The 26,022-nt window shown below is 38.6% G+C and overlaps 1 protein-coding gene across 39 annotated transcripts in view; it reads right to left on the bottom strand.

The window, feature by feature from the left end:
* EHBP1 (EH domain binding protein 1) overlaps positions 1 to 26,022 on the bottom strand; it is a 381,714-nt gene that overhangs the window by 189,498 nt on the left and 166,194 nt on the right. For 25 of the 39 annotated variants that reach the window (XM_054475129.1, XM_063648666.1, XM_054475115.1 and 22 more), the window contains exon 8: positions 4,531 to 4,653. In XM_054475129.1, the coding sequence (XP_054331104.1) occupies positions 4,531 to 4,653 (123 nt within the window). Of the gene's footprint in view, positions 1 to 4,530; positions 4,654 to 5,310; positions 5,416 to 26,022 lie in introns of all 39 variants that reach the window. The other 14 variants (XM_054475109.2, XM_054475124.1, XM_054475096.1 and 11 more) reach the window with 1 other exon arrangement.

Consider the following 26,022-nt stretch of genomic DNA (forward strand, 5'->3'; position numbering starts at 1 on the left):
TGTCGTACATATACTCACAGGCCACTGAACTTGTTTTCTCAAAGTTTTCAAAGAGGAGGTTTCTGTATGCTACAAGACCTTAAATCTTTAGAGCTTTTAATGAGATTATTTTTTCAATGTAACTTAAATTCAATCAATAATAACATAAGAATCTTCAAGTTGAAAGCACTATAATAATACTGGTAAGCTGATAGATATGTCAAGTTTTTCTAGCTTTTATTATTTCAAATTTTAATTTGAAAACAATGGTACTTTCATTTTTTTTTTTTTTTTGAGACACAGTTTCAGTTTCACTCTGTTGCCCAGGCTGTAGTGCAGTGGCACGGTCTTGAACTTCTGACCTCAAGTGATCCACCTGCCTCGGCCTCCCAAATGCTGGGATTACAGGTGTGAGCCACCATGCCTGGACAACAATGGGTGTGTGTGTGTGTGTGTGTGTGTGTGTGTGTGTGTGTGTGTGTGTGTGTGTGTGTGTGTGTGTGTGTGTGTGTGTGTGTGTGTGTGTGTGTGTGTGTGTGTGTGTGTGTGTGTGTGTGTGTGTGTGTGTGTCAGAGTCTCACTCTGTTGCCCTGGCTGGAGTGCAGTGGTGCGATCTCGGCTCACTGCAACCTCTGCCTCCCCAGTTCAAGCGAATTTCTCCCACCTCAGCCTCCTGAGTAGCTGGGATTACAGGCATGTGCCACCACGCCTGGCTAATTTTTGTATTTTTAGTAGAGACAGGGTTTCACCATGTTGGTCAGGCTGGTCTCGGACTCCTGACCTCAAGTGATCCACCTGCCTCAGCCTCCCAAAGTGCTGGGATTACAGGCGTGAGCCACTGTGCCCCGGCCTCAGTGGTATTTTTAAACTAAAACCACTCAAAATACAAAATACAAAACCACTATAGTAGTAGTAGTACTTAGCACAAGGCTTTTTCTTTTATGTTTGTTAGTATTTTAAAACAAGAATTTGTAATAAAACTAAGATTTGCTGATAAAAATATTTTCTCAAATTGTAGAAAAATTTCAGTGAGCCAAAAGTCATAGTGCATTAAAAGCAATTTTAATTATGCTGTGCAATGCTAACAAAATATTCTATGAGAGGAAGGCAGGAAATTGATTATTGAAATTCTCAAGAAAAATTGTTTCCTAAGTGACATTTCAAACAACTTAATCTATTATAAAAATTTTATGACTGACATTTATTAATGACTTTTATTTTTATTTTTTTGAGATGGAGTTTCACTCTTGTTGCCCAGGCTGGAGTGCAATGGTGCAATCTCGGCTCACTGCAACCTCTGCCTCCCAGGGTCAAGCTATTCTCCTGCCTCAGCCTCCCGAGTAGCTGGGATTACAGGCGCCCGCCAGCACGCCTGGCTAATTTTTTGTATTTTTAGTAGAGATGGGGTTTCACCCTATTGGCCAGGCTGGTCTTGAACTCCTGACCTCAGGTGATCTGCCCGCCTCAGCCTTCCAAAGGGCTGGGATTACAGGCGTGAGCCACAATGCCTGGCCAATGACTTTTATATTTCAAAGTCAAACTATGTATACTCTACATGTTAGCCCAGAAAATTTATTTTGTCTTTATGTTGAAAAGAACGTAAAATGAAAACTTCTGAGCTGAAAGCCTGTACACCATGGAGAAGCAAGTAAGTGTGAAAGAGAAGTCATAAAATCATAATAAATCAATACTGAAATGAATTCAAACATAGCCTACATTAAAGAAGAGACTCAGTAATAGTATCTTTTGTAATACCATGATAATATTCAAACTTAACACCACTAGGATCTTTATAATCATGTAAATTAAGCATTTTCTTTTCTCCATAAGGGAAGAGAGACTGTAAAGTTTTTCCTATCCAATTTTGTATTAACAAATATCAGGGCTCAAATGTTTAAGAAACTGACAAAATAGGTCAATAAAAATAAGATTTTTATTTTTTTCTTTCAGGAAGAGGATTGCAAAAATTAATCCAAGCAAATTCATCAGTTACAATACCAAAAGCAAGAAAGTATACAAACTATAGAGCAAGATTTGAAGATGCTAGAATAGGCAACAAAGGCGGGTTTAAGAGAAGACTCTTTCTTTCTTTTTTTTTTTTTTTTTTTTTCCTGAGCTGGAGTTTCACTCACTCTGTCACCCAGGCTGGGGTGCAGTGGCACGATCTTGGCCCACTGCAACCTTTATCTCCTGGGTTCAAGTGATTCTCCTGCCTCAGCCTTCCAAACAGCTGGGATTATAGGTGTGTGCCCCACACTGGGCTAACTTTTGTATGTTAAGTAGAGACGGGTTTCACCATGTTGGCCAGGCTCATCTCAAACTCCTGGTCTCAAGCGATCCACCTGCCTTGGCCTCCCAAAGTTCTAGGATTACAGGCATGAACCACTGTGCCCGGCCGACATTTAGTAGCTTTCTAAAAAAGCCACTCAAGGGCCGGGCGCGGTGGCTCAGGACTGTAATCCCAGCACTTTGGGAGGCCAAGGTGGGCCAATTACAAGGTCAGGAAATCGAGACCATCCTGGCCAACATGGTGAAACCTCATCTCTACTAAAAATACAAAAATTAACTGGGCATGGTGGCACGTGCCTGTAATCCAGGCTACTTGGGAGGCTGAGGCAGGAGAAACGCTTGAACCCGGGAGTTGGACGTTGCAGTGAGCCGAGAATGTGCCACTGCACTCCAGCCTGGGTGACAGGGTGAGACTCTGTCTCAAAAAAAAAAAAAGCCACTCAAGCACATAAATATAAGAGAACTGAAGCTGTAAAAGTAAAAAAAGAATCATCTGAACAATTGCAACACATTTTTTTCTTCCCCAAATACTTCTGTTTTGAGGCTGCAAGTTTTTAATCAATAAAGATAAATTATTTCTATAAAAATATTTTAATAATAAAAAATACTTACTCTAAAGACTCTAATAGGCATATATTTAAAGAGATCACTGGTTGACACATATTTGTTTGGCTCTACAGGTATATTAAAGATTCTGAATCAGGCTGGCTTACCTCTTCTTCATAGAAATATGATCTTATGTGTTGTCTGCCACTCTCTTTTATACCTCCGATAACAGACTTACATTTAGAAAACTTACTTGATTTTAAAATAGAAAGTTCAAATAATGAATGTCTCAAAACATTTTGTAAATATTTTTGAACTCAATATACTTAATTGTATGTAGTATAAAATCAAGAAATTGTGGGTCAAAAGGATACCTGATTAAGAATCTTAGCTCCAACTCCACCTCCATCTACCTAAAGTCAAATAATTCAACTTCTCTCGGTCTCAACTTCCTAATCTATGAAAAGAGGTAGTTGACTGCCTCTATGATTTATTGTAACTTTTTCTTTTCTTTTTTTGAGATGGAGTTTCGCTCTTGTTGCCCAGGCTGGAGTGCAATGGCACGATCTTGGTCACCGCAACCTCCGCCTCCCAGGTTCAAGCAATTCTCCTGCCTCAGCCTCTGGAGTAGCTGGGATTACATGCATGCACCACCATGCCCAGCTAACTTTTTATATTTTTAGTAGAGATGGGGTTTCTCCATGTTGGTCAGGCTGGGCACAAACTTGTGACCTCAGGTGATCCGCCAGCCTCAGCCTCCCAAAGTGCAAGATTACAGGCATGAGCCACCGTGCTCAGCTATTGTAACCTTTTTAAGATTTAAAATATGTTCATAATATATAGCCCTCAAACAAAATAAAAACTCATGAATACACACTTACTATTAATAATTTGGAGTCTGGTAAGAAGGGAGAAAGTAAAGGAAGAGGAGACAGAGAAAGAATCATGAAATTATATTGCTATAACAGAGTGAATCCTGAAGCTAAAACCTCATTTTCACCATGACAGGCAGTAGCAAAATTCTTTAAAACTCATGAAGATTTCTCAGACACAGTCAAAAAAGATGTAAACAGTAGTTAATCATTCTTGCATTTATGTTAAGCATACAGAGTTCAATTAAACAGAAGTCTCACTTCTATAACAGCCCTTAGCCAGGCTTTATGAGTTCAAAACTACTTAATAAGAAAAATGACTCAGGAAAAAAATCCCTGGTTTTATACCTCACAAGTATGCTGTATATATATATAATAGCAGCCGTTCTTAACCTACTCTCTGCTCCATGTTTTTACATGCACATGCATAACTCACTCTCACTACTAATTCTCAGCTAGAGAATCTCAGCCAGAGAGATATAGAGTTGAGGCAGAAGGGCTCATCAGACTGAGTGTCAGGGAAAATGATCCATATAGAGAAGCTACCTCCACCACCCCAAAATCAGTATATCCCACGTTCTGACCTTACTTGGTAGACCAAACGAATGAGACTTGTAAAGCCCCACGTAAATGTTTACGTAACGCTTTCTTTTTTCTTCAAAAGCAATTCCATAGAAGTGACCCAGAATTGATGATCAACTCCAAGTGGTATTGAACACAATAATAATATCATTATAAACAATAATTTTTTGTGTGTTAGTCTCTTAAGAAAATATTTTCCTGCCCTTACAGTTCAAGTCAACTTGACTATACAAAGACTTTAAAAGTACAGAAAACTTGCTACCTTCTGAGTCAGGATCTCCAAATGGATTTAATTCTGCAACATCAGGGTCATCAAATGGATTTGAATTCACGGTGGCCAAGTCCTTTTCTGCTTCATCCAAAAAGTTAAGTTTGTTGATAAGCTCTGAAAATAAACATATGGGTTAGTTCCCTATTATGGTTAAGTGTAAGTATTGAACATTCGTGAAATATTTCAAATGGTAAAAATTCACACGAATAATACCTGCAAATAATAGTATACAGCATTTTACCAATGACAGAATGCCATTCAAGTATTTTGTAGCATACCAACATTTTCAAATAAAACAAAACAAACATTTGAGTATTAACTGAAAATTATGTCAGATAATGAACTGTACTAAAGAAACTTCCATGTCAATTTAATTTGAGCCAATAAAAAAGTGTTGACATAGACTTTTAGAAAGAACATTCTTCACTCCCAAACAGGAATAACTGAAATGGGCTTATGATAAGCAAATATTCTAAAAACAATATATTTATAATATATAAACACACTGAAGAAATAGCATGTTGTATGACCAAGTATTATCTTAGAAAATGTTTTAAAACCACTGTCTATCAAGGATCCTGACATGACTTTGCTAAAGATAAGTACTTTTATCTTGTTGCCTGTTGGTGCACTACAAATTACCAAAGAAAACATTCAAGGAAAAGCACAAAGACAAAACTGACAGATAAGTACAGACAGAAGTCAAGAGGTAGCAGGTCACAGTAAATACAGGCAATCAGAAGCAGAAAGAAAGGAGGAAAGCTCTTAGACCTTCAGAGGAACTGGCTGATTTAGCTGAACGCATATTTGCTTGCTTTATGCAGTCATCTTGATCTTCATCTAAGCTGCTCAGAGCATTCAACTGGTTTACAATTTCTGTAAACAGAAGCCAGTCAAGACAAATATAAGGTAAGGTCATTTAATTAAAGAGAAGTAGGAGCATGCTGTTACCCAAAAAGACAAAGAGGAGATGTTTGGTTAATCAACAGAATACATTCAGTGGATGTTATTTTGATGAACCATAACAGATATGCTTAACTGAATGTTATGCTGTACTCATATTTTAAAATAGAAAGCATTTTATTGTTAAAATGTATACTAGTAACATAAAAACTATGTTAATAAACACAAAACGAGATAATAACCCAAGAAGTTGACACTGGCTTTCACATTTTACATTTGTAAAATAGAGCTGTGCTTTAAACACATACATTAAAAACAGAACAAAATATATATACTCTGATACTATAGAAAATATTTGTCATTTGTTTTATATTCTAAATTTAAACAAAAAGTTTTAAGAATACAAATGCATAAATTATATACATAATAAGTATGTATTCATGTTGCATTTTAAAAATTGGCACTAAAACAAGAAAAGCAAGCAACAGTTACTATTTTCCACTCCTGTTTTTTTTTTAACAGGATCTGTTCTTTTAAGGCAACTTTAGAGTATATGCTTTAGAAAAATCTTATAATAAAAATAATAAAAGAGAACAAAAAAGGACAGAGAAACAAACTTAAGATATAATTTTTTACATGAGTCATCTGTATTTTGAACAACTTTGAATATGTGAAATTATCATTCATTGGGTGAAAATTAGACAACTCAAATAAGAACCTTTTAGGATACTACAGGTAATCCCTGATGTTTCCAAAGTTACAACCTAGGAATAACTTAGGTATAACAATACAGCAAATAGATCCAGATTATTCAGTAGGAAAGAAATAAAATGACTGGAAGTAGAACACAGTTGTAAATTTGACATTAAAAGTACTGTTCTTTAATATTGTAAACCTAAGGGCACATGCTAACTTTTATTTGAACTAAATCATTGAATATGCATTTATAATATGGCTGCCTGGAACTATTCATCTATTGAACAAATATTTATTTATCAGTCTGTGCCAAGACCTATTCTTGGGATACAAAAACAAACATGATATTGTCCTTGTGGAATTTACATTCTATAGAGACACAAATTAACATGGAAACAGACTTAACAAATACCTACAGGCATACTACATTCTATTGCACTTCCCAGATATTGCATTTTTTATTAAGTAAAGAGGTTTTTTTTTGCTTAAAACAACAAAAAAATTTATTATCCAACTGTTGTGGGGATCAGAAGACTTGCTGGGCTAAAATTAGGATGTTCGCTAGGCTGCTTTCCTTTCTGGAGCCTATAGGGAAGAATTTGCTTCCCTCCCTTTTCCAGCTTCTAGAAGCCACCCTTGTCTAGAAGTCTAGAAGCCACTCCTTAACTTGTGACCCCCTTCCTCCATCTTCAAAGCCAGCAACAGTGGGCCAAGTTGTTCTCACATCACATGTGATGACTTTCTCTTCTGCCACTCTCTACCATTTAACCACCCTGGTAATTATATTGAGTCACATGGATAACCTAGCATACTTTCCACTATGTCACGGTCAGCTTATTAACAACCTTAATTCCATCTGCCACCTTAGGAATTGAAGGTTTGTGACAACTCTAAGATTAGCAAGTCTATCAGCACCATTCTTCCAACAGGATGTGCTCACTTCATGTCTGTGTCACATTTTGGTAATTCGTACTGTTACAGGATCCTTGGGATGTAGCTTTTCTGGCTGGAAACCTCTGTGGCCGGTGGTGCCTTTGCCTGAGTTTTTTGCTCAGGCCTGCTGGACTCATTCCACCCACTTGGCCTGGCATGCTGCACTTGGCTCACGCTACTGACCTGGATCCCATGCCTACCAAGGGCGAGTCAGGCATGGAGTGATGAGGGGAGTGTGTGAGTGTGGGGTCTAGCCACTGTGCAGTCAGACACACCAGCTGCTGCAGCAGAGTGGGAAGCTCCATGTGTGGCATAGGCACCAGCTCTCTGCAAGGCTGCAGGTAGACCAAGTGCACTGCAGTTTCCACATCTGGCACTGGGAACGTGGTGGCACCTGGAAGCTTGGAGATGCCAGGAACCACAGGGCCCCAAAGAGGGAGTCACAGCCCTGGCATGGAGAGCTCCCAGATATGTGCTCCCTGATGGGCAGCAGCTCTTCTCTCCTTCTCTTCACCTGCAATGTGGTGAGCAAGGGGCATGTTTCAGTCCTGTTTGTGTTACAGTTCTTTTAACCTTGCCATTCAATGGGGTGGCTAAAAGAGCTGAGTTCTTGTCCTACAACCAGGAAGAATGAGGTACACAGACAAGTGGAGGGTGAGCAAGATGAAGAGGAGCTTTACTGAGCAACAGAACAGCTCAGAGGAGATTCGCAGTGGGTAGCTCCTTTCCACAAGCAGCGTGTCCTGACAAGTGTTCAGCTCCTAGCAGAGGAGACCCTGGAGTGGGAAGCTCTTCTCTGCAGGTAGGTAATCCTGTCAACTCTGCAGCTCTCAGCAGAGAGGAGACCTTGGAGTGGGTTGCTCCTCTTTACAGGCAGGTCGTCTCATTATCTTTCTAGCTCTCAGCAGACAGGAGGCCCTGGAATGGGTTGCTCCTCATTGCAACTGGTTGTCTCAGTGTCTTCCAAGCTTTCAGCAGAGCAGGGGTCCTGGATTGGGTTGCTCCTCTCTGCAGGCAAGTAGTCCCATCAACTTCCCAGCTCTGAGAAGAGAAGAGGCCCTGGAATGGGTTGCTTCTCTCTGCAGCTGATTGTCCTGATATCTGCTCAGCTCTGACAGAGCCCAGGGCTTTCATGGGCCTCAGAGAAGAGGAATTGCATGCTGATTGGTTCATGGGCGGCCTGGAAAAAACACTACAACCTCCCACTCTGGTCTGTGGAACTGGCAGCCTGGCCCCCAGCCTTCAGGCCCTCCCTGGCCTGAAGGTGGGGCCTCACTGGAGACCCTCCTCCTTCTACCCAGGAACCTACCTCCTGCTGCCATTCATGATGCCTAGGGTGTAGGTGCCAATGGGTGCCTGCAGGCCAGCATGGAGCTGCCCTCAGCCACCCATTGGCTTCCCTCCTATGCTCATCGGTGCCCAAAATCCAGAAGGGGTCTGCTGCCGAGGTGGCAGGGGGCAGGTGTGTCAGCACTGCCCTGAGCATGTGCACACCTGGCCGGGCTGTGACAGCACCTGAGCTCAGCTCCAACTTTGTTCCAAGATTGGAGCAGGTGCCAACAGCAGGGAGAAGCCAGACAGCAGGAGCAGGCACTTCCAAAGCTGAGAGGGCAGGGGAAGCCTTCCCAGGCCCACAAGAGTGCAGGGATGTCTGGGTCTGCAGCCGCCGTTTGGGCAAGCTGTGCTGGGGGGTTAGGGCTCCTGCCTGCTCCCTGCAGTGGGAGGCCCAGGTCCACAGCCGCAACTTGGGCAGCTGCAGCTGCACCCTGGAGGGCAGGGCTCCCGCCTGCTCCACGGTCCAAGAGCAGAGGGGTACCTGGGTCTGCAGCACGGCTTGGGCAGATTTAGTAGCACCCAGGGAGCTCCAGCCCCAACTCAGAAGGGGTGGGGCTCCTGCTTGTCCCCAGTTCCCACCAGCTGCTTGGAGTGTGTGGCCTCAGCCACGCTTCCCTGCTGTAGCAGGCATGAAGACAGTCGCCACTCCAGACGGCCCACAGCTGCCATCATCACCACATTCTAAACCTTTTCATTATATCTGTTAGGTGATTTGTGATGAGTGATCTTTGCTGTTACTACTAAAATTGTTTTGGGCTGCAATGCACCACACCCATTTAAGATGGCAAACTTCATCAATAATGTGTGCATTCTGACTGCTCCACCCGGTTGTTCCCCCATCTACCACTCCCCAGACCTCCTTATTTTCTCAGACACAACAATATTGAAACTAGGCCAGTTAAACCCTGCAAAGGCCACTAAGTGTTCAAATGAAAGGAACAGTTGTATGTCTCTCCCTTTAAATGAAAAGCTAGAAATGATTAAGTTTTGTGAGGAAGGCATGTCTAAACCAAAGACAGTCTGAATGCTAGGCCTCTTGTGCTAAACAGTTAGACAAGTTATGAATGCAAAGAAAAAATTCTTGAAGGAAATTAAAAATTCTACCCCAATGAACACATGAAAGTTTAAAAAAATGCATAAAGCCTTATTGCAGATGCAGAGAAAGCTTTAATGGTCTGGATAGAACATCAAACCAGCCATAGCATTCCCTTAAGCCAAAGCCTAACCCAGAGCAAGGCCCTAACTCTATTCAATTCTGTGAAGGCTGAGAGAGGTGAGGAAGCTGCAGAAGAAAAGTCTGAAGCTAATGTAGCTTTAACTTGTGTCGATACTGAAGAATGCAACTTCCAAGTTGAAGTCGATGCTCATTTACCATTCCAGAAAATCCTAGGGCCCTTAAAAATGATGCTAAATGTACTCTACCTGTGCTGTATAAATGCAACAACAAAGCCTGGATGACAGCATATCTTTTTACAGCATGGTTTACTGAATATTTTAAGCCCATTGTTGAGACCTGCTGTGCAGAAAAAAAGATGCCTTCCAAAATATTACTACTCATTCCTTTTTAGCATGCTCCCTAAAAAAGTAACATCACTGCTCACTGACAATGCACCAGGTCGCCCAAGAGCTGTGATGGAGATGTACAGGTGATTAGTGTTGTTTCTGCAGCACACAGTTCAAGGAGTAATTTTGATTTTCAAGTCTTATTATTTAAGAAATACATTTGGTAAGATACAGCTCTCATAGGTAGTGATTCCTCTAATGATCTGGGCAGTCAATTGAAAACCTCTTGGAAAGGATTCACCGTTCTAGATACGATTAAGAATTTTGTGATTCATGGGAGGAGGTCAAAATATCAACATCAACAGGAGTTTGGAAGAAGGAAGAGGCTGATTCTGATCTTCATGGTTGACTCTGAGGCGTTCAAGACTTCAGTGGAGGAAGTAACCACAGATGTGGTGGAAATAGCAAGAGAACCAGCATTAGAAGTGGAGCCTAAAGATATCACTGAATTGCTGCAATCTCATGATAAAACCTGAAAGGATGAGGAGTTGCGTCTCTGGATGAACAAAGAAAGTAGCTTCTTGACATGGAACCAACTCCTGGTGAAGATGCCGTGACATAATGGTATTGCACATTTAACAGACTACAGTATAGTGTAAACGTAACTTTTATGTACACTGGGAAATCAAAAAATGTGTGTGACTTGCTTTACTGCAATATTTGTTTTATTGTGGTGGTCTGGAACCAAACTCACAATATCTCCAAGGAATGCAGGTATGAAAATACTAGGCTGTCAGAGGTATGTTATAGATCTTTCAACAAAATATATATGAAAAGTTGATAAGCTTATCAACTTCCCGTTTCTAAATGAGTAAATATATTTTGCATAACCAAAATTGCTTAAGATAGTCAAAGTAAACCATAGAAAACAGAAAGTAAACACAATTAATACCAATTGAACTTTTTATCCCAATTTGAACAGTAGGAGCTAAATAGTCAGACTTACAAAGTTTTTTCTTCCATCTTGTTTTGCCAATAGTTTTAAATCGTACTCTGACTCAACGTAACCTAGCAAATTTCTCAGTAGGTAGAATTAATTCATAAATTAGATAATTTACCTGCCTCTAGCAGTCACTGTAATTTTATAATTTTTAGGAAAAATATAATGGAGTGTAGGATCAATGTTAAGTGATTACCAGTCTCAGGACGGATTTTTTTTTCATTCTTTACTAGTTGGGCATTTTTCAAAATTTACAAATGATTTATTTTTAACTTTAAAAATATTAATAACTTTGAACATATAAAAAGAAATATTAACAACAGCAGCTAACAATTACTAAGCAGTGGGAAAGGCTTTGCATCCATTATCAGTTAATTCTCATAAATAATCAAAAAAGAATTATTATTCACATCTTATCATGTATATTAGTATTATTTATTTGCCCCACAGGAATAACTTTGTAAATATAAAATATGAATAACTTTGAAAATATAAAATATAAAAAGAAATAATAGCAGTTAATTATTAAGCAGTAGGAAATGCTTTGCATCCAAAATCAGTTAATTCTCATAAATAACCAAAGTATTATTATTATCCACATTTTATCATGTATCTTAGTATTATTTATTAGTCCTATATTCCCATATGTGCAATTAATAGGTCAAAAAATGTTTACACAGTGCTCAAATATTTGTAGTTTTCTTCATATAGCTGAGACGTTTTAATTACCTTATGTTCCTAAAAGTAATCTTAAGGAGAGAAGAAATCAATCATTTATTAAACATGTTACATTTGAGCACCGCAGGGAATATAGAAGAAGTATTAGAGTTAGTCCTTACCTTCAAAACATTAATATTGTTCCATAGAATTTTAGGTATAATGTCGGCATTTTAAAAAATACTATCAAGATGACTCTATTACATGACTGAATTATTTTTCCGAATGCTTAGAGTATGTCTTCCTCATCATCATGCTTTTGGTGACATCTAAAATCACTTATGGCCATTTCTTCATTAACTAATTCAAAGTAATTTCTTCTTTACATTCTCTTCACTAATGACAAACTGTCCTAGTAGTTTCCACCATTTATCCTTAGCTTAAGTAAATCCCTACTTCACTCCTAGAACTTCTGCTTCTACGAGTTTTATTTACATTAACAGAGTGAAAAGGTAATTTTGATTATCTATACCAATGCTTCCCTTATTTGGTTTGCAAATAAATGTTAACACAAATCATAAAAAAGCAACGTCTAAAAAAAAACCACTTATCTATTTAATAAGCATTTATCAAGTACCTATTACATGCCTGTGCTAGTACCTGCTCTCATGGCTTTATATTTTAGTGGGACAGATAGGCAAGTAAAGTAATATATACTGTATGATAAACATTATCATTGAGATAGCACTGTAGGCTACGGGAAACCAACTGAAAGAGAGATATATAACTCAGAGGTTAGGAGGGCTTTCTGGATTTTTATCTACATTTGAGCTAACACAAGACACATAGACATTATGATTACTGAAATAAAAGAGGATATGGATGAGGACAAAGGGAGGCAAAGATAACATGACATACTTGAAGAACTGCAAGTTGGAGTTTAAGATGCCGGCAATAGGAAATGGAATGAGATGGGGCTGGCAAATGACCTATCATGAAGGTTGTTGTGATCAAACTAAAGAATTTGAACTTTATTCTGAGAGTTATGGGAATCTAGCATATTTCAGAAACTACATTCCAGCAGTAACATGGTGGCAGCGTTTGGGAAGAAAGGATAGGAAGCAAGACAAAGCATCACCACTCCATGAGGGAAGGCACTAAACAAATACTTGTTAATTGAAGAATAAATTAAGAACATTTGATGATTAATTTGGCATAGAGGATAGGCAAAGAAATCTAGGATAAGTGCTATGTTTGTGTGTTGGATGACTGTGGATAGCAACTGAGACTGGGCTATTAGTTTTAGACAGCTGGTGAAAATTCCCATGCAAATACTTCAATTGGCAGTTGCTATGTGGGTCAAAACCCTAAAATACATAATTTTGTTATGTATTTCTCTTTCTAAAAAAAGTACTTTTCTGTTTCTTCCAATTTTCTACAATGTTTTACTTTTACAATCGGAAAAAATTAACTTAAAAGAAAATTTATAACAAAAATTTATTCCTGGAATTTTTTTAATGGGAAGTTTTTTCAGTTACATGCTACCCTGACCGAAAGTACTACCCAACCCAATATATTTATACAATACTTTATTACTTTATAAAGTCTTGTTTCACAGAAAATTGAAAACGTTTGGGAAATGCTAATAATGTTATATTTCTCCCCTACTACTATACAAATTGAGCAATAAACCCATATATTTCCTGTAACTGTATGTCAGTTATGGACCTGCTTCACATTGATGAGAATAAGAAGAGAAACTAAATCAGGGGCAGGCAATCAAAGCAAAGGGTCAAATAATTTGAGATTCTTCCTTACAGTAAGGAAGGCAAAAGAATATCGAAATTGACCACCAGAGATTATCACATTGAACAAAAAAAGGTGGGGATGGGGATGGTAGCACGACGAGTGACGAGTAGGTGGCTTTTTCCTTTTAAGAAAGTCTGTAGTTAAAAGAAAAAAAAACTTCCTAGAGGCTAGAATATACCTGCAAATCTTGCAGTATCTTCGTTATTCTCTAAATTATAACAAGATTCAGGTATGTCTTATTTTAAGATGGTCTAAAATAGTAACTCTTCAACTTTCTGGCAGAGAACAAGGTAAAAAAAAAAAAGTCACTTTCTCCACAGGCTTAAGCCCATAAATATGTGATTGCCTCTTTTAGGATACTAGCATCTCCTGATTCTCTTCCTATCTCGGACAGAGAGTTCTGTCTCAGTCTGTTTTAATAATAATTACTCTTCCCTCTGCCTAGGATCCCATCATAGGTCCCATTTTTCCCCTAAATCTGTTCTTTTTGAAAGAATTCATCTATTTTCTTGGCTTAACTACAAACACATAAATGAAGATAATTCTCAAATACATACTGAGTGCCAGACTTGAATTACCAACTACCTAGTGGGCACTTCTACTCTAATGACCCTAGATAGTCCCCTCACACACTAAATATATTAAAAATAGAATTCAACAGCTGTGCTACTATGTCATGTTCGTCTTGTATTTCTAACAACTAGCAATTTTAAGCCCATAGCTAGTACTTAATGTATGTTGTAAATGAATGAATAAATGAACCGAATGAGTCATAATACTTTGCATCATCTTATAAAGGCAGGAAGATATAAAATATCCTTTATTTTTACATTATAGATACAGTTTTGTTTATCTATGTATCTATCTCTATGTCTATGCATGTATGCATGTATCTATAATGTTTCATTTATCTATAGAAATGTTATATTTTAAGCCACCACTTCAAAATTTGGTGACTTAAAACAACAAATTATTATCTCTTAAAGTTCTGTGGGTTGACTGGACTTAGCTGGGTAGTTCATTGTAGTTAGATGGCAGTGGGCTGAAGTCATGTGAAAGCTTGACAGGGCTGGATGTCCAAAACGGCTTTACTCACGTTTGATCTTGGCTGAAAAGGCTAGAACAACTCGCAGATGGCCAAGCATCTCTCTCGCTCTCCAAGTGGCCTGTCCACATGGCTAGTTTGGGGTTCCTCTCAGTAATGCAGTCTCAGGGTACATGAACTTTTTACATGACAGCTGGTTTTTCCTAGAGCATGCATTATGAGAGGACCAAGCAGAAGCTAAAAGGCAGCTTCCAACTTAGTTTTGGAAGTTACATAGTCACTTCCATTTTATTATATTGGGTAAAGTGATTTACCGGGCCAGCCCAGCTGCAAAGGAGGAGATTATAAAAGAGCATGAATACTGGGAGGTATTAATTCATTAGGACACAGTCAGGAGACCAGCTATACCACACAGTAGATCAATAAATCAGAAAGTGAGAAATCATTCATTTTCTTACAAACCTAACATATTTACTATAATTTTTACAAGCTACTTTCCAGTATTTTACTTACACATACACATAAAGGCACAAATCTTAGACTGTACAATTTAATGAATTTTGACAAACATATACACCCATGTGACCCAAGCTGCATAACATCTGCAACATCTTCCAAAGTTCTCTCTTGCCTCTTTTCAGTCAATCCCCAGTCCCACAGGCTATCACTATTTTAATGTTTTTCACACAGGATTAGTTTTGCCTTTTCTAAAAACATCACATAAGTGAAATCATATAGTGTATCTTTTATGTAAAGCCTCTTTCACTAAGCATAATGGTTTTGAGGTACATCTATGTTGTAAGGCATATCAATAGTTCATTTTTATTGCTGAGTAGTATTCCATTCATGAACATACTGCAGTTTAGCCATTCTTCTGTTGATGTACACCTGAGCTATTTCCAGTTTGGGACTATTACGAATAAATTGCTATGAATATCTTTGTGCAAATCTTTTTGGAGACATATGTTTTCATTTATTTGGGGTAAATACCAAGGAGGAGAATTCTTGGGTCAGAGGGTAGGTATATGTTTAGTGTTGTAAGAAACTTGCTATGTGCCAGGCATGGTGGCTCACACCTGTAATCCCACCACTTTGGGAGGCCAAGGTGGGAGGATCACTTGAGATCAGGAGTTTGAGGCCAGCCTGGCCAACATGGTGAAACCCCATCTCTAATAAAAATACAAAAAAAATTAGCTGGGCATGGTGGTGTACACCTGCAGTCCCAGCTACTCAAGAGGCTGAGGCAGGAGAATCACTTGAACCTGGGAGGTGGAGGTTGCAGTGAGCTGAAATCATGCTACTGCACTCCAGCCTGGGTGACAGAGTGAGACTGTCTCAAGTAAAAAAAAAAAAAAAGAAACTTATTATGTGATGGTACCATTATACATTCTACCAACAATGGATGAGAGTTTGTTGGTCCACATCCTTGCTAACATTTAGTAGTGCCAATCTTTTAAATTTTAACCATTCTAGTAGATATAGAGTTGTATCTCACTGTGATTTTAATTTGCATCTCCCTGATTAAAAGTGATATATTTTTGATGTGCCATTTGGCTAGTGATAGATCTTTCTTTGTGAACCATATGTCCAAATCTTTGTCCATTTTTAAAAAATAAGGTCGCATGTCTTTTTTATTATTTAGCTGTAAGGCATTTTTATAAAAATCTGTTCTGGAAACAAGATCTGTGACAGATATATGCTTTGTGACTATTTTCTTCTAATCTATGACTTGCTCATACATTTTCTTAATGGTCTTCTTTTTTCCTAAGAGACAGAGTCTCACTATGTTACCCAGGCTGGACTTGAACTCCTGAGCTCAAGCTATCTTCCCACCTCAGCCTCCGAGTAGCTAGGACTATAGGTGCATGCCACTATGCCTAGCTGTTTAAATAATCTATTTTGAAGAGTGTAAGTTTTAAATTTTGATTAAATTTAATCTATCAAATTTTTCCTTCCTGATTATTGCTTTCTGTGTCATCTGTTAAAACCCTCTGCCTACCATGAGGTCAGAAACACAGGATTCTAGGTTTTTGTTTTGCTTTTTTTCAGAAGCTTCATCATTTTACAGTTTTGTATTTAGGTCTATGATCTATCTTGAATTAATGTTTGTTATTAATTATAATGAACACACTGAATTAATGTATGTGGAGAGGTGGGGGTTGAGGTTCATTTTTTCCATACAAACAGCCAGTTGTTCAGCATCATTTATTGAAAAGACTTTTTCCCCCACTGGATTATGCTGACAACTTTGTTGAAAATAATTGACCAAGCTTGGGTATATTTCAGGACTTTGTTTTGTTCTGTTGATCTATTTATCCTATGCCAATTTGACACTATCTTGATTACTACAGCTTTATAGTAAATTTTCATGTCAAGTAACATTACTATTATAATTCAGTTCTTCTCAAGATTCTTTTGGTTACTTTTCATCCCCAAATATACTTTAGAATCACTTCTGAATTTCTTTACTTTTAAAAAACACCTGCTAGGATTATGACTGGCATTGAGTTGGATTTACAGATTGATTTGAGGAAAAATGATATCTTAACAGTACTGCATCTTCTAATCTATGAACACAGGTTATCTCTCCATTTATTAAGGTCTTCTTTAATTACTTTCAGTAACGTATTATACTTTTTACTTAGAGGTTTTTCACATCTTATGTCAAATTTATTTCTTAGTCTGTTTTTTATTTACCTCTACTGTAAATGAAATTTTAATTTCATTTTCCAAATGTTTGTTGTTCATATATAAAAATACAGTAGATTTTTCTATATTGATCTTATATCCTGTGACTTTGCTAGAACTTCAAATATAATGTTGAATGGTAAAAGCAAACATCCTTGCCTTGTTCCCAATCTTAGGGGAAAAGTATTCAATGTTTCACCATTAAGTATGATGTTAGCTGTAGCTTTTCATGAATGTCCTTCCTCAAAATAAATAAATTCTCTTCTATCGAAATTTTGCTAAGAAACTTGGTGTTGAATTTTGTCAAATGTTCCTTTCTGCATCTGTTGAATTGATTATATAATAATTTTTTTCCTTTATTAATGTGGTTAAACTAACCTTGAATTCCTACGATAAATCCTTAGTGAACTCATTTAGGTACTTTGAATATTAATTGTCTCCTGGCTCCTCCCCTAAATACTGGAAGGCTTCTGACTTCTTTTTTAGAGTCCTCATTCCCATCCAAGCCCTGTCAGATGGGTTCTCAGTATCAGTAGAATTCTCCCAGAGCCTCAGGAGTCAGGGAAGCTAGATTATGTTTAGTGTCATAAGTACAAATAAAGCAGCATTAGCATTTAAGAGTGACAGAGAAAGCAAGCTGAATTTATAGTCTGTGTTTTCTGCTACTGTTACTATTCTCTGAGTTCATATATTTGAGTTCTAAGACTGCAAAGATATATTCCTGATGACGTCAGTCTCTCATCCTAGGGTTTCAAACTCCTTTAAAAATAAGGTAGCTATGATACCTTATAAACTTATTGGCTCAAGGGATCAGAATTGCCCTACCTCTCTGCTTTCCTCCTATTCCCAACCTTAGTGACTAAATAACAGAGGCAGTTTTCCAGATATTCTCATCCTTTTAACTGACCTCCAAAATAAAAATAGGTGGTCGTTTTAATTAACTTTTATTTAAACAAAATTTTTTTTGGCTAAGGCAATCCTCTCACCTCAACCTCCAAGTAGCTGGGACTACAGGTGCATGCCACCAAGCCTGGCTAATCTTTTTTTTTTTTTAATTGAGCCCATAACAATCCTATGATTTTGTTCATGAGATGCCTAGGTACTGGTGGGTGGATGCCAGGTAAAAACCAGAAGGAAATTAATGGTCCTACTCTCTGACCAGAGTCCCATATTTATTTTAAGGAGCCTTCTAATAAAAGGTGGGATACCTACTTATCTCCATTCATAGCCCTATTAAGTAGAATTTAATCTCAGAGGGCTGAGTCATACCATCATCAACACTAGCTCCTTAATATGTAATTGGTATCTCCTCTACTACCATCTGTGCTGTTAGATTTTGTTCCCTGAAGGTAGCCAATACGTCACTCTCTCTTCCTTCTCCCAAAATAACTTTATCAACTATGGGAAAAGGATTAACAAACACCAGGAAACATTGCTTATGGTAAAAATCAAACCTGACTGACAAATTGCATCTGGATGGGAAGATTCTGAATGAACTATATAGCTGGTGTAAGGCCACAGGTTTTAGCTTCTCTGAATGTGGAGACTCTTATAAATGTGCATGTCCCTTATAGGAACCTTGGAAACTGTACCCATGAAACTGATACAAAGGTATTAGCTCAGACCAGTTTGGGTATTAAAAGAAAAAAAAAAAAAAGATAATCTGCTCTTGTGCTGCATGGGGATTTTAAGACAAGGCAATCCCTGCTCCCAACTATCTGAATCTTGTCGCTTTGTACCCAAGTTGTCATTTGGTGGTAGGGGATAAACAACAGTATTCAGATTGCTGTGAAGACTCTGGTGAAAAAGGAATACCCTGCTGGCATATTGTGTTTCCTATCCAATATCCTTTTAAGTGAATCTAATACTGTTTGGCCTATGTAGGTCATGTGAATGAATCTGAATGTCCAGCTGATTTTAGGTAGACCCCATGGTGATCTTTGCAACACAACAAACTTTAAGAGTATCAGGGGTCTTTCAGGAGCCTCATAATGTCTGAGTTCTCTTAACAATGCTTACTGTAAACTGCTTCAGTTGAACTTGATTTTCTGTGATGTATTCAACAGGGCCTTGTCTTTGTAATACAGGGGTCTTTATTTTTCTTCCTGTTGGTGTGTATTCAGAAATTCAACATGAATTCCAAAGATGATCATACTGCCAAATACTGGCTCAAGCACTGTGTGACTGCAGGTATTTATTGTTCTGAAACCATATGGTTTCATAATTTGTACTACTGGCTGCAGCAAACTTTCTATTAAAAGGCATTTTTTCTCCAGCTCCAAGGTCTATCACTCCTGCTACATTTCAGTGATTTTTCCAACTGTAATTCAAAATTCTCCTGCCTATTCACTGGTGCTGCACCTCAGTAAAATGTATCTATAGAAATAGCATCAATAAATGGTTCCTGCCTGAGAGCTAGTCCCCAAATATGTATCTATTTAGCAGGGGAGTCTGTCTCAGAACAGTGTAGGGATTTTTGATCAGTGCAAGTACAGATACCATGGACTTACTTTCACCTCCTAGCAAAGACTGTAATTTTGGAGGATATATTTTTGTCAAATACTGCTAATTTAACAGCAACTTTCCATAAGAAATTACTCACTACATGAATAACCGTGAGATGTCAATCTAAGAGGTACACAATTGTTAACAGTCTGTTCCCTCAAGAAATTTTGAGCTTTATTGGACAAATAATACATTCAATATAATTTTTAGTGATATAATGCAATTGCACTTTATGCATTTAGATTGCAATACTAAGATATAATTAACAGGAACAATTTAAAATAATAATTCCTCCATAAAAATTGTGTCAATTTCAAACTTGGAAGGAAGAGTTAATACAAACTGTGTTTAAGTTATTGCCACTTTTGCTGGTAAATAAAAATACTTACCATACTTTATTTGTAACCATATTTATAAAATATGTCCATTTTGTTTTCTTGAGCTATTATTTTAACATTAATGCTGTTAAATTTCAATAAACTTCTTATTTGCTAAAACTACTTCACTCAAACACTTTTAAAGTGGTCGTGCTGTTGCTAAAAAAAAATATCCCTGGAAGTTAGTAACTTTAGAATGGGATTTACATGTGTTCAAAAATACAACTAAGGAAGCCAAACAACTGCCATAATACGTTGTGCTATTTATTTAGGTTACCATACTCTGCAAACATAATAGAAAATGACAAGAAAAAAACTGTAATATCGAATAAAAAATATACTATAATCATTATGAATTTATTAGGACTTAGAACATACATCAAGGCACCCACTGCCCCACCCGCCCCTTCTTCTTCAACACACACAATTTACATTCATTCCTTTTAGAAAACTAGTTTTGAATTACTGAGCTTTGAATTATGTGTGCCCTCCAGAACATATCCCTTCTATAAAATGGAACCACTCTACCCTGTACAAGATACTATGTGATTAAATGTCAAATGGAACAAGATAAGCCAGAGAGAATGAAGCTTCATTCATTCACTATGGCCTTTCAGTTAAGATATATTCAATTCCTGGCTGCAGCCAAGATGGCCGGAACAGCTCCGGTCTACAGCTCCCAGAGTGAGTGACGCAGAAGATGGGTGATTTCTGAATTTCCATCTGAGGTACCGGGTTCATCACACTGGGGAGTGCCAGGCAGTGGATGCAGGACAGTGGGTGCAGTGCACCATGCGCAAGCCGAAGCAGGGTGAGGCATTGCCTCACTCGGGAAGCGCAAGGGGTCAGGGAATTTCCTTTCCTAGTCAAAGAAAGGGGTGACAGACAGCACCTGGAAAATCGGGTCACTCCCACCCTAATACTGCGCTTTTCCGATGGGCTTAAAAAACGGCGCACCAGGAGATTATATCCCGCACCCGGCTCGGAGGGTCCTACACCCAGAGTCTCACTGATTGCTAGCACAGCAGTCTGAGATCAAACTCCAAGGCAGCAGTGAGGCTGGGGGAGGGGTGCCCGCCATTACCCAGGCTTCCTTAGGTAAACAAAGCAGCCTGGAAGCTCGAACTGGGTGGAGCCCACCACAGCTCCTGGAGGCCTGCCTGCCTCTGTAGGCTCCACCTCTAGGGGCAGGGCACACACAAACAAAAAGACAGCAGTAACCTCTGCAGACTTAAATGCCCCTGTCTGACAGCTTTGAGGAGAGCAGTGGTTCTCCCAGCATGCAGCTGGAGATCTGAGAACCGGCAGACTGCCTCCTCAAGTGGGTCCCTGACCCCTGACCCCCGAGCAGCCTAACTGGGAGGCACCCCCCAGTAGGGGCAGACTGACACCTCACACGGCCGGGTACTCCTCTGAGACAAAACTTCCAGAGGAACCATCAGACAGCAGCATTCGCGGTTCATGAAAATCCGCTGTTCTGCAGCCACCGCTGCTGGTACCCAGGCAAACAGGGTCTGGAGTGGACCTCTAGCAAACTCCAACAGACCTGCAGCTGAGGGTCCTGTCTGTTAGAAGGAAAACTAACAAACAGAAAGGACATCCACACCAAAAACCCACCTGTACATCACCATCATCAAAGACCAAAAGTAGATAAAACCACAAAGATGGGGAAAAAACAGAGCAGAAAAACTGGAAACTCTAAAAAGCAGAGCACCTCTCCTCCTCCAAAGGAATGCAGCTCCTCACCAGCAACAGAACAAAGCTGGATGGAGAATGACTTTGATGAGTTGAGAGAAGAAGGCTTCAGACGATCAAACTACTCTGAGCTACAGGAGGAAATTCAAACCAAAGGCAAAGAAGTTGAAAACTTTGAAAAAAATTTAGACAAATGTATAACTAGAATAACCAATACAGAGAAGTGCTTAAAGGAGCTGATGGAGCTGAAAGCCAAGACTTGAGAACTACGTGAAGAATGCAGAAGCCTCAGGAGCCAATGCGATCAACTGGAAGAAAGGGTATCAGTGATGGAAGATGAAATGAATGAAATGAAGCAAGAAGGGAAGTTTAGAGAAAAAAGAATAAAAAGAAACGAACAAAGCCTCCAAGAAATATGGGACTATGTGAAAAGACCAAATCTACGTCTGATTGGTGTACCTGAAAGTGACGGGGAGAATGGAACCAAGTTGGAAAACGCTCTGCAGGATATTATCCAGGAGAACTTCCCCAATCTAGCAAGGCAGGCCAACATTCAGATTCAGGAAATACAGAGAACGCCACAAAGATACTCCTCGAGAAGAGCAACTCCAAGACACATAATTGTCAGATTCACCAAAGTTGAAATAAAGGAAAAAATGTTAAGGGCAGCCAGAGAGAAAGGTTGGGTTACCCACAAAGGGAAGCCCATCAGACTAACAGCAGATCTCTTGGTAGAAACTCAACAAGCCAGAAGAGAGTGGGGGCCAATATCCAACATTCTTAAAGAAAAGAATTTTCAACCCAGAATTTCATATCCAGCCAAACTAAGCTTCATAAGTGAAGGAGAAATAAAATACTTTACAGACAAGCAAATGCTGAGAGATTTTGTCACCACCAGGCCTGCCCTAAAAGAACTCCTGAAGGAAGCACTAAACATGGAAAGGAACAACCGGTACCAGCCACTGCAAAATCATGCCAAATTGTAAAGACCATCGAGGCTAGGAAGAAACTGCATCAATGAACGAGCAAAATAACCAGCTAACATCATAATGACAGGATCAAATTCACACATAACAATATTAACTTTAAATGTAAATGGACTAAATGCTCCAATTAAAAGACACAGACTGGCAAATTGGATAAAGAGTCAAGACCCATCAGTGTGCTGTATTCAGCAAACCCATCTCACGTGCAGAGACACACATAGGCTCAAAATAAAAGGATGGAGGAAGATCTACCAAGCAAATGGAAAACAAAAAAAGGCAGGGGTTGCAATCCTAGTCTCTGATAAAAAAGACTTTAAACCAACAAAGATCAAAAGAGATAAAGAAGGCCATTACATAATGGTAAAGGGATCAATTCAACAAGAAGAGCTAACTATCCTAAATACATATGCACCCAATACAGGAGCACCCAGATTCATAAAGCAAGTCCTGAGTGACCTACAAAGAGACTTAGACTCCCACACAATAATAATGGGAGACTTTAACACCCCACTGTCAACATCAGACAGATCAACGAGACAGAAAGTTAACAAGGATACCCAGGAATTGAACTCATCTCTGCACCAAGCGGACCTAATAGACATCTACAGAACTCTCCATCCCAAATCAACAGAATATACATTTTTTTTAGCACCACACCACACCTATTCCAAAATTGACCACATAGTTGGAAGTAAAGCTCTCCTCAGCAAATGTAAAAGATCAGAAATTATGACAAACTCTCTCTCAGACCATAGTGCAATCAAACTAGAACTCAGGATTAAGAAACTCACTCAAAAGTGCTCAACTACATGGAAACTGAACAACCTGCTCCTGAATGACTACTGGGTACATAACGAAATGAAGGCAGAAATAAAGATGTTCTTTGAAACCAATGAGAACAAAGACACAACATACCAGAATCTCTGGGACACATTCAAAGCAGTGTGTAGAGGGAAATTTATAGCACTAAATGCCCACAAGAGAAAGCAGGAAAGATCCAAAATTGACACCCTAACATCACAATTAAAAGAACTAGAAAAGCAAGAGCTAACACATCCAAAAGCTAGCAGAAGGCAAGAAATAACTAAAATCAGAGCAGAACTGAAGGAAATAGAGACACAAAAAACCTTCAAAAAATTAATGAATCCAGGAGCTGGTTTTTTGAAAGGATCAACAAAATTGATAGACCGCTAGCAAGACTAAAAAAGAAGAAAAGAGAGAAGAATCAAATAGACACAATAAAAAATGAAAAAGGGGATATCATCACCAATCCCACAGAAATACAAACTACCATCAGAGAATACTACAAACACCTCTATGCAAATAAACTAGAAAATCTAGAAGAAATGGATAAATTCCTCGACACATACCCTGTCCCAAGACTAAACCAGGAAGAAGTTGGATCTCTGAATAGACCAATAACAGGCTCTGAAATTGTGGCAATAATTAATAGCTTACCAACCAAAAAGAGTTCAGGACCAGATGGATTCACAGCTGAATTCTACCAGAGGTACAAGGAGGAACTGGTACCATTCCTTCTGAAACTATTCCAATCAATAGAAAAAGAGGGAATCCTACCTAACTCATTTTATGAGGCCAGCATCATCCTGATACCAAAGCCGGGTGGAGACACAACCAAAAAAGAGAATTTTAGACCAATATCCTTGATGAACATTGATGCAAAAATCCTCAATAAAATACTGGCAAACTGAATCCAGCAGCACATCAAAAAGCTTATGCACCATGATCAAGTGGGCTTCATCCCTGGGATGCAAGGCTGGTTCAATATACGCAAATCAGTAAATGTAATCCAGCATACAAACAGAACCAAAGACAAAAACCACATGATTATCTCAATAGATGCAGAAAAGGCCTTTGACAAAATTCAACAACACTTCATGCTAAAAACTCTCAATAAATTAAGTATTGATGGGACAGATCTCAAAACAGTAAGAGCTATCTATGACAAACCCACAGCCAATATAATACTGAATGGGCAAAAACTGGAAGCATTCCCTTTGAAAACTAGCACAAGACAGGGATGCCCTCTCTCACCACTCCCATTCAACATAGTGTTGGAAGTTCTGGCCAGGGCAATTAGGCAGGAGAAGGAAATAAAGGGTATTCAATTAGGAAAAGAGGAAGTCAAATTGTCCCTGTTTGCAGATGACATGATTGTATATCTAGAAAACCCCATCGTCTCAGCCCAAAACCTCCTTAAGCTGATAAGCAACTTCAGCAAAGTCTCAGGATACAAAATCAATGTACAAAAATCACAAGCATTCTTATACACCAATAACAGACAAACAGAGAGCCAAATCATGAGTGAACTCTCATTCGCAATTGCTTCAAATAGAATAAAATACTTAGGAATCCAACTTACAAGGGACGTGAACGACCTCTTCAAGGAGAACTACAAATCACTGCTCAATGAAATAAAAGAGGATACAAACAAATGGAAGAACATTCCATGCTCATGGGTAGGAAGAATCAATATCATGAAAATGGCCATACTCCCCAAGGTAATTTATAGATTCAATGCCATCCCCATCAAGCTACCAATGACTTTCTTCACAGAATTGGAAAAAACTACTTTAAAGTTCATATGGAACCAAAAAAGAGCCCACATCGCCAAGTTAATCCTAAGCCAAAAGAACAAAGCTGGAGGCATCACGCTACCTGACTTCAAACTATACTACAAGGCTACAGTAACCAAAACAGCATGGCACTGGTACCAAAACAGAGATATAGACCAATGGTACAGATCAGAGCCCTCAGAAATAACGCCGCATATCTACAACTATCTGATCTTTGACAAACCTGAGAAAAACAAGCAATGGGGAAAGGATTCCCTATTTAATAAATGGTGCTGGGAAAACTGGCTAGCCATATGTAGAAAGCTGAAACTGGATCCCTTCCTTACACCTTATACAAAAATCAATTCAAGATGGATTAAAGACTTAAACGTTAGACCTAAAACCATAAAAATCCTAGAAGAAAACCTAGGCATTACCATTCAGGACATAGGCATGGGCAAGGACTTCATGTCCAAAACACCAAAAGCAATGGCAACAAAAGCCAAAATTGACAAATGGGATCTAATTAAACTAAAGAACTTCTGCACAGCAAAAGAAACTACCATCAGAGCGAACAGGCAACTTACAAAATGGGAGAAAAGTTTTGCAACCTACTCATCTGACAAAAGGCTAATATCCAGAATCTACAATGAACTCAAACAAATTTACAAGAAAAAAACAAACAACCCCATCAAAAAGTGGGCGAAGGATATGAACAGACACTTCTCAAAAGAAGACATTTATGCAGCCAAAAAACACATGAAAAAATGCTCAC

The sequence above is a fragment of the Pongo pygmaeus genome, chromosome 12, assembly GCF_028885625.2.
Source record: "Pongo pygmaeus isolate AG05252 chromosome 12, NHGRI_mPonPyg2-v2.0_pri, whole genome shotgun sequence".
NCBI lineage: Eukaryota > Metazoa > Chordata > Mammalia > Primates > Hominidae > Pongo > Pongo pygmaeus.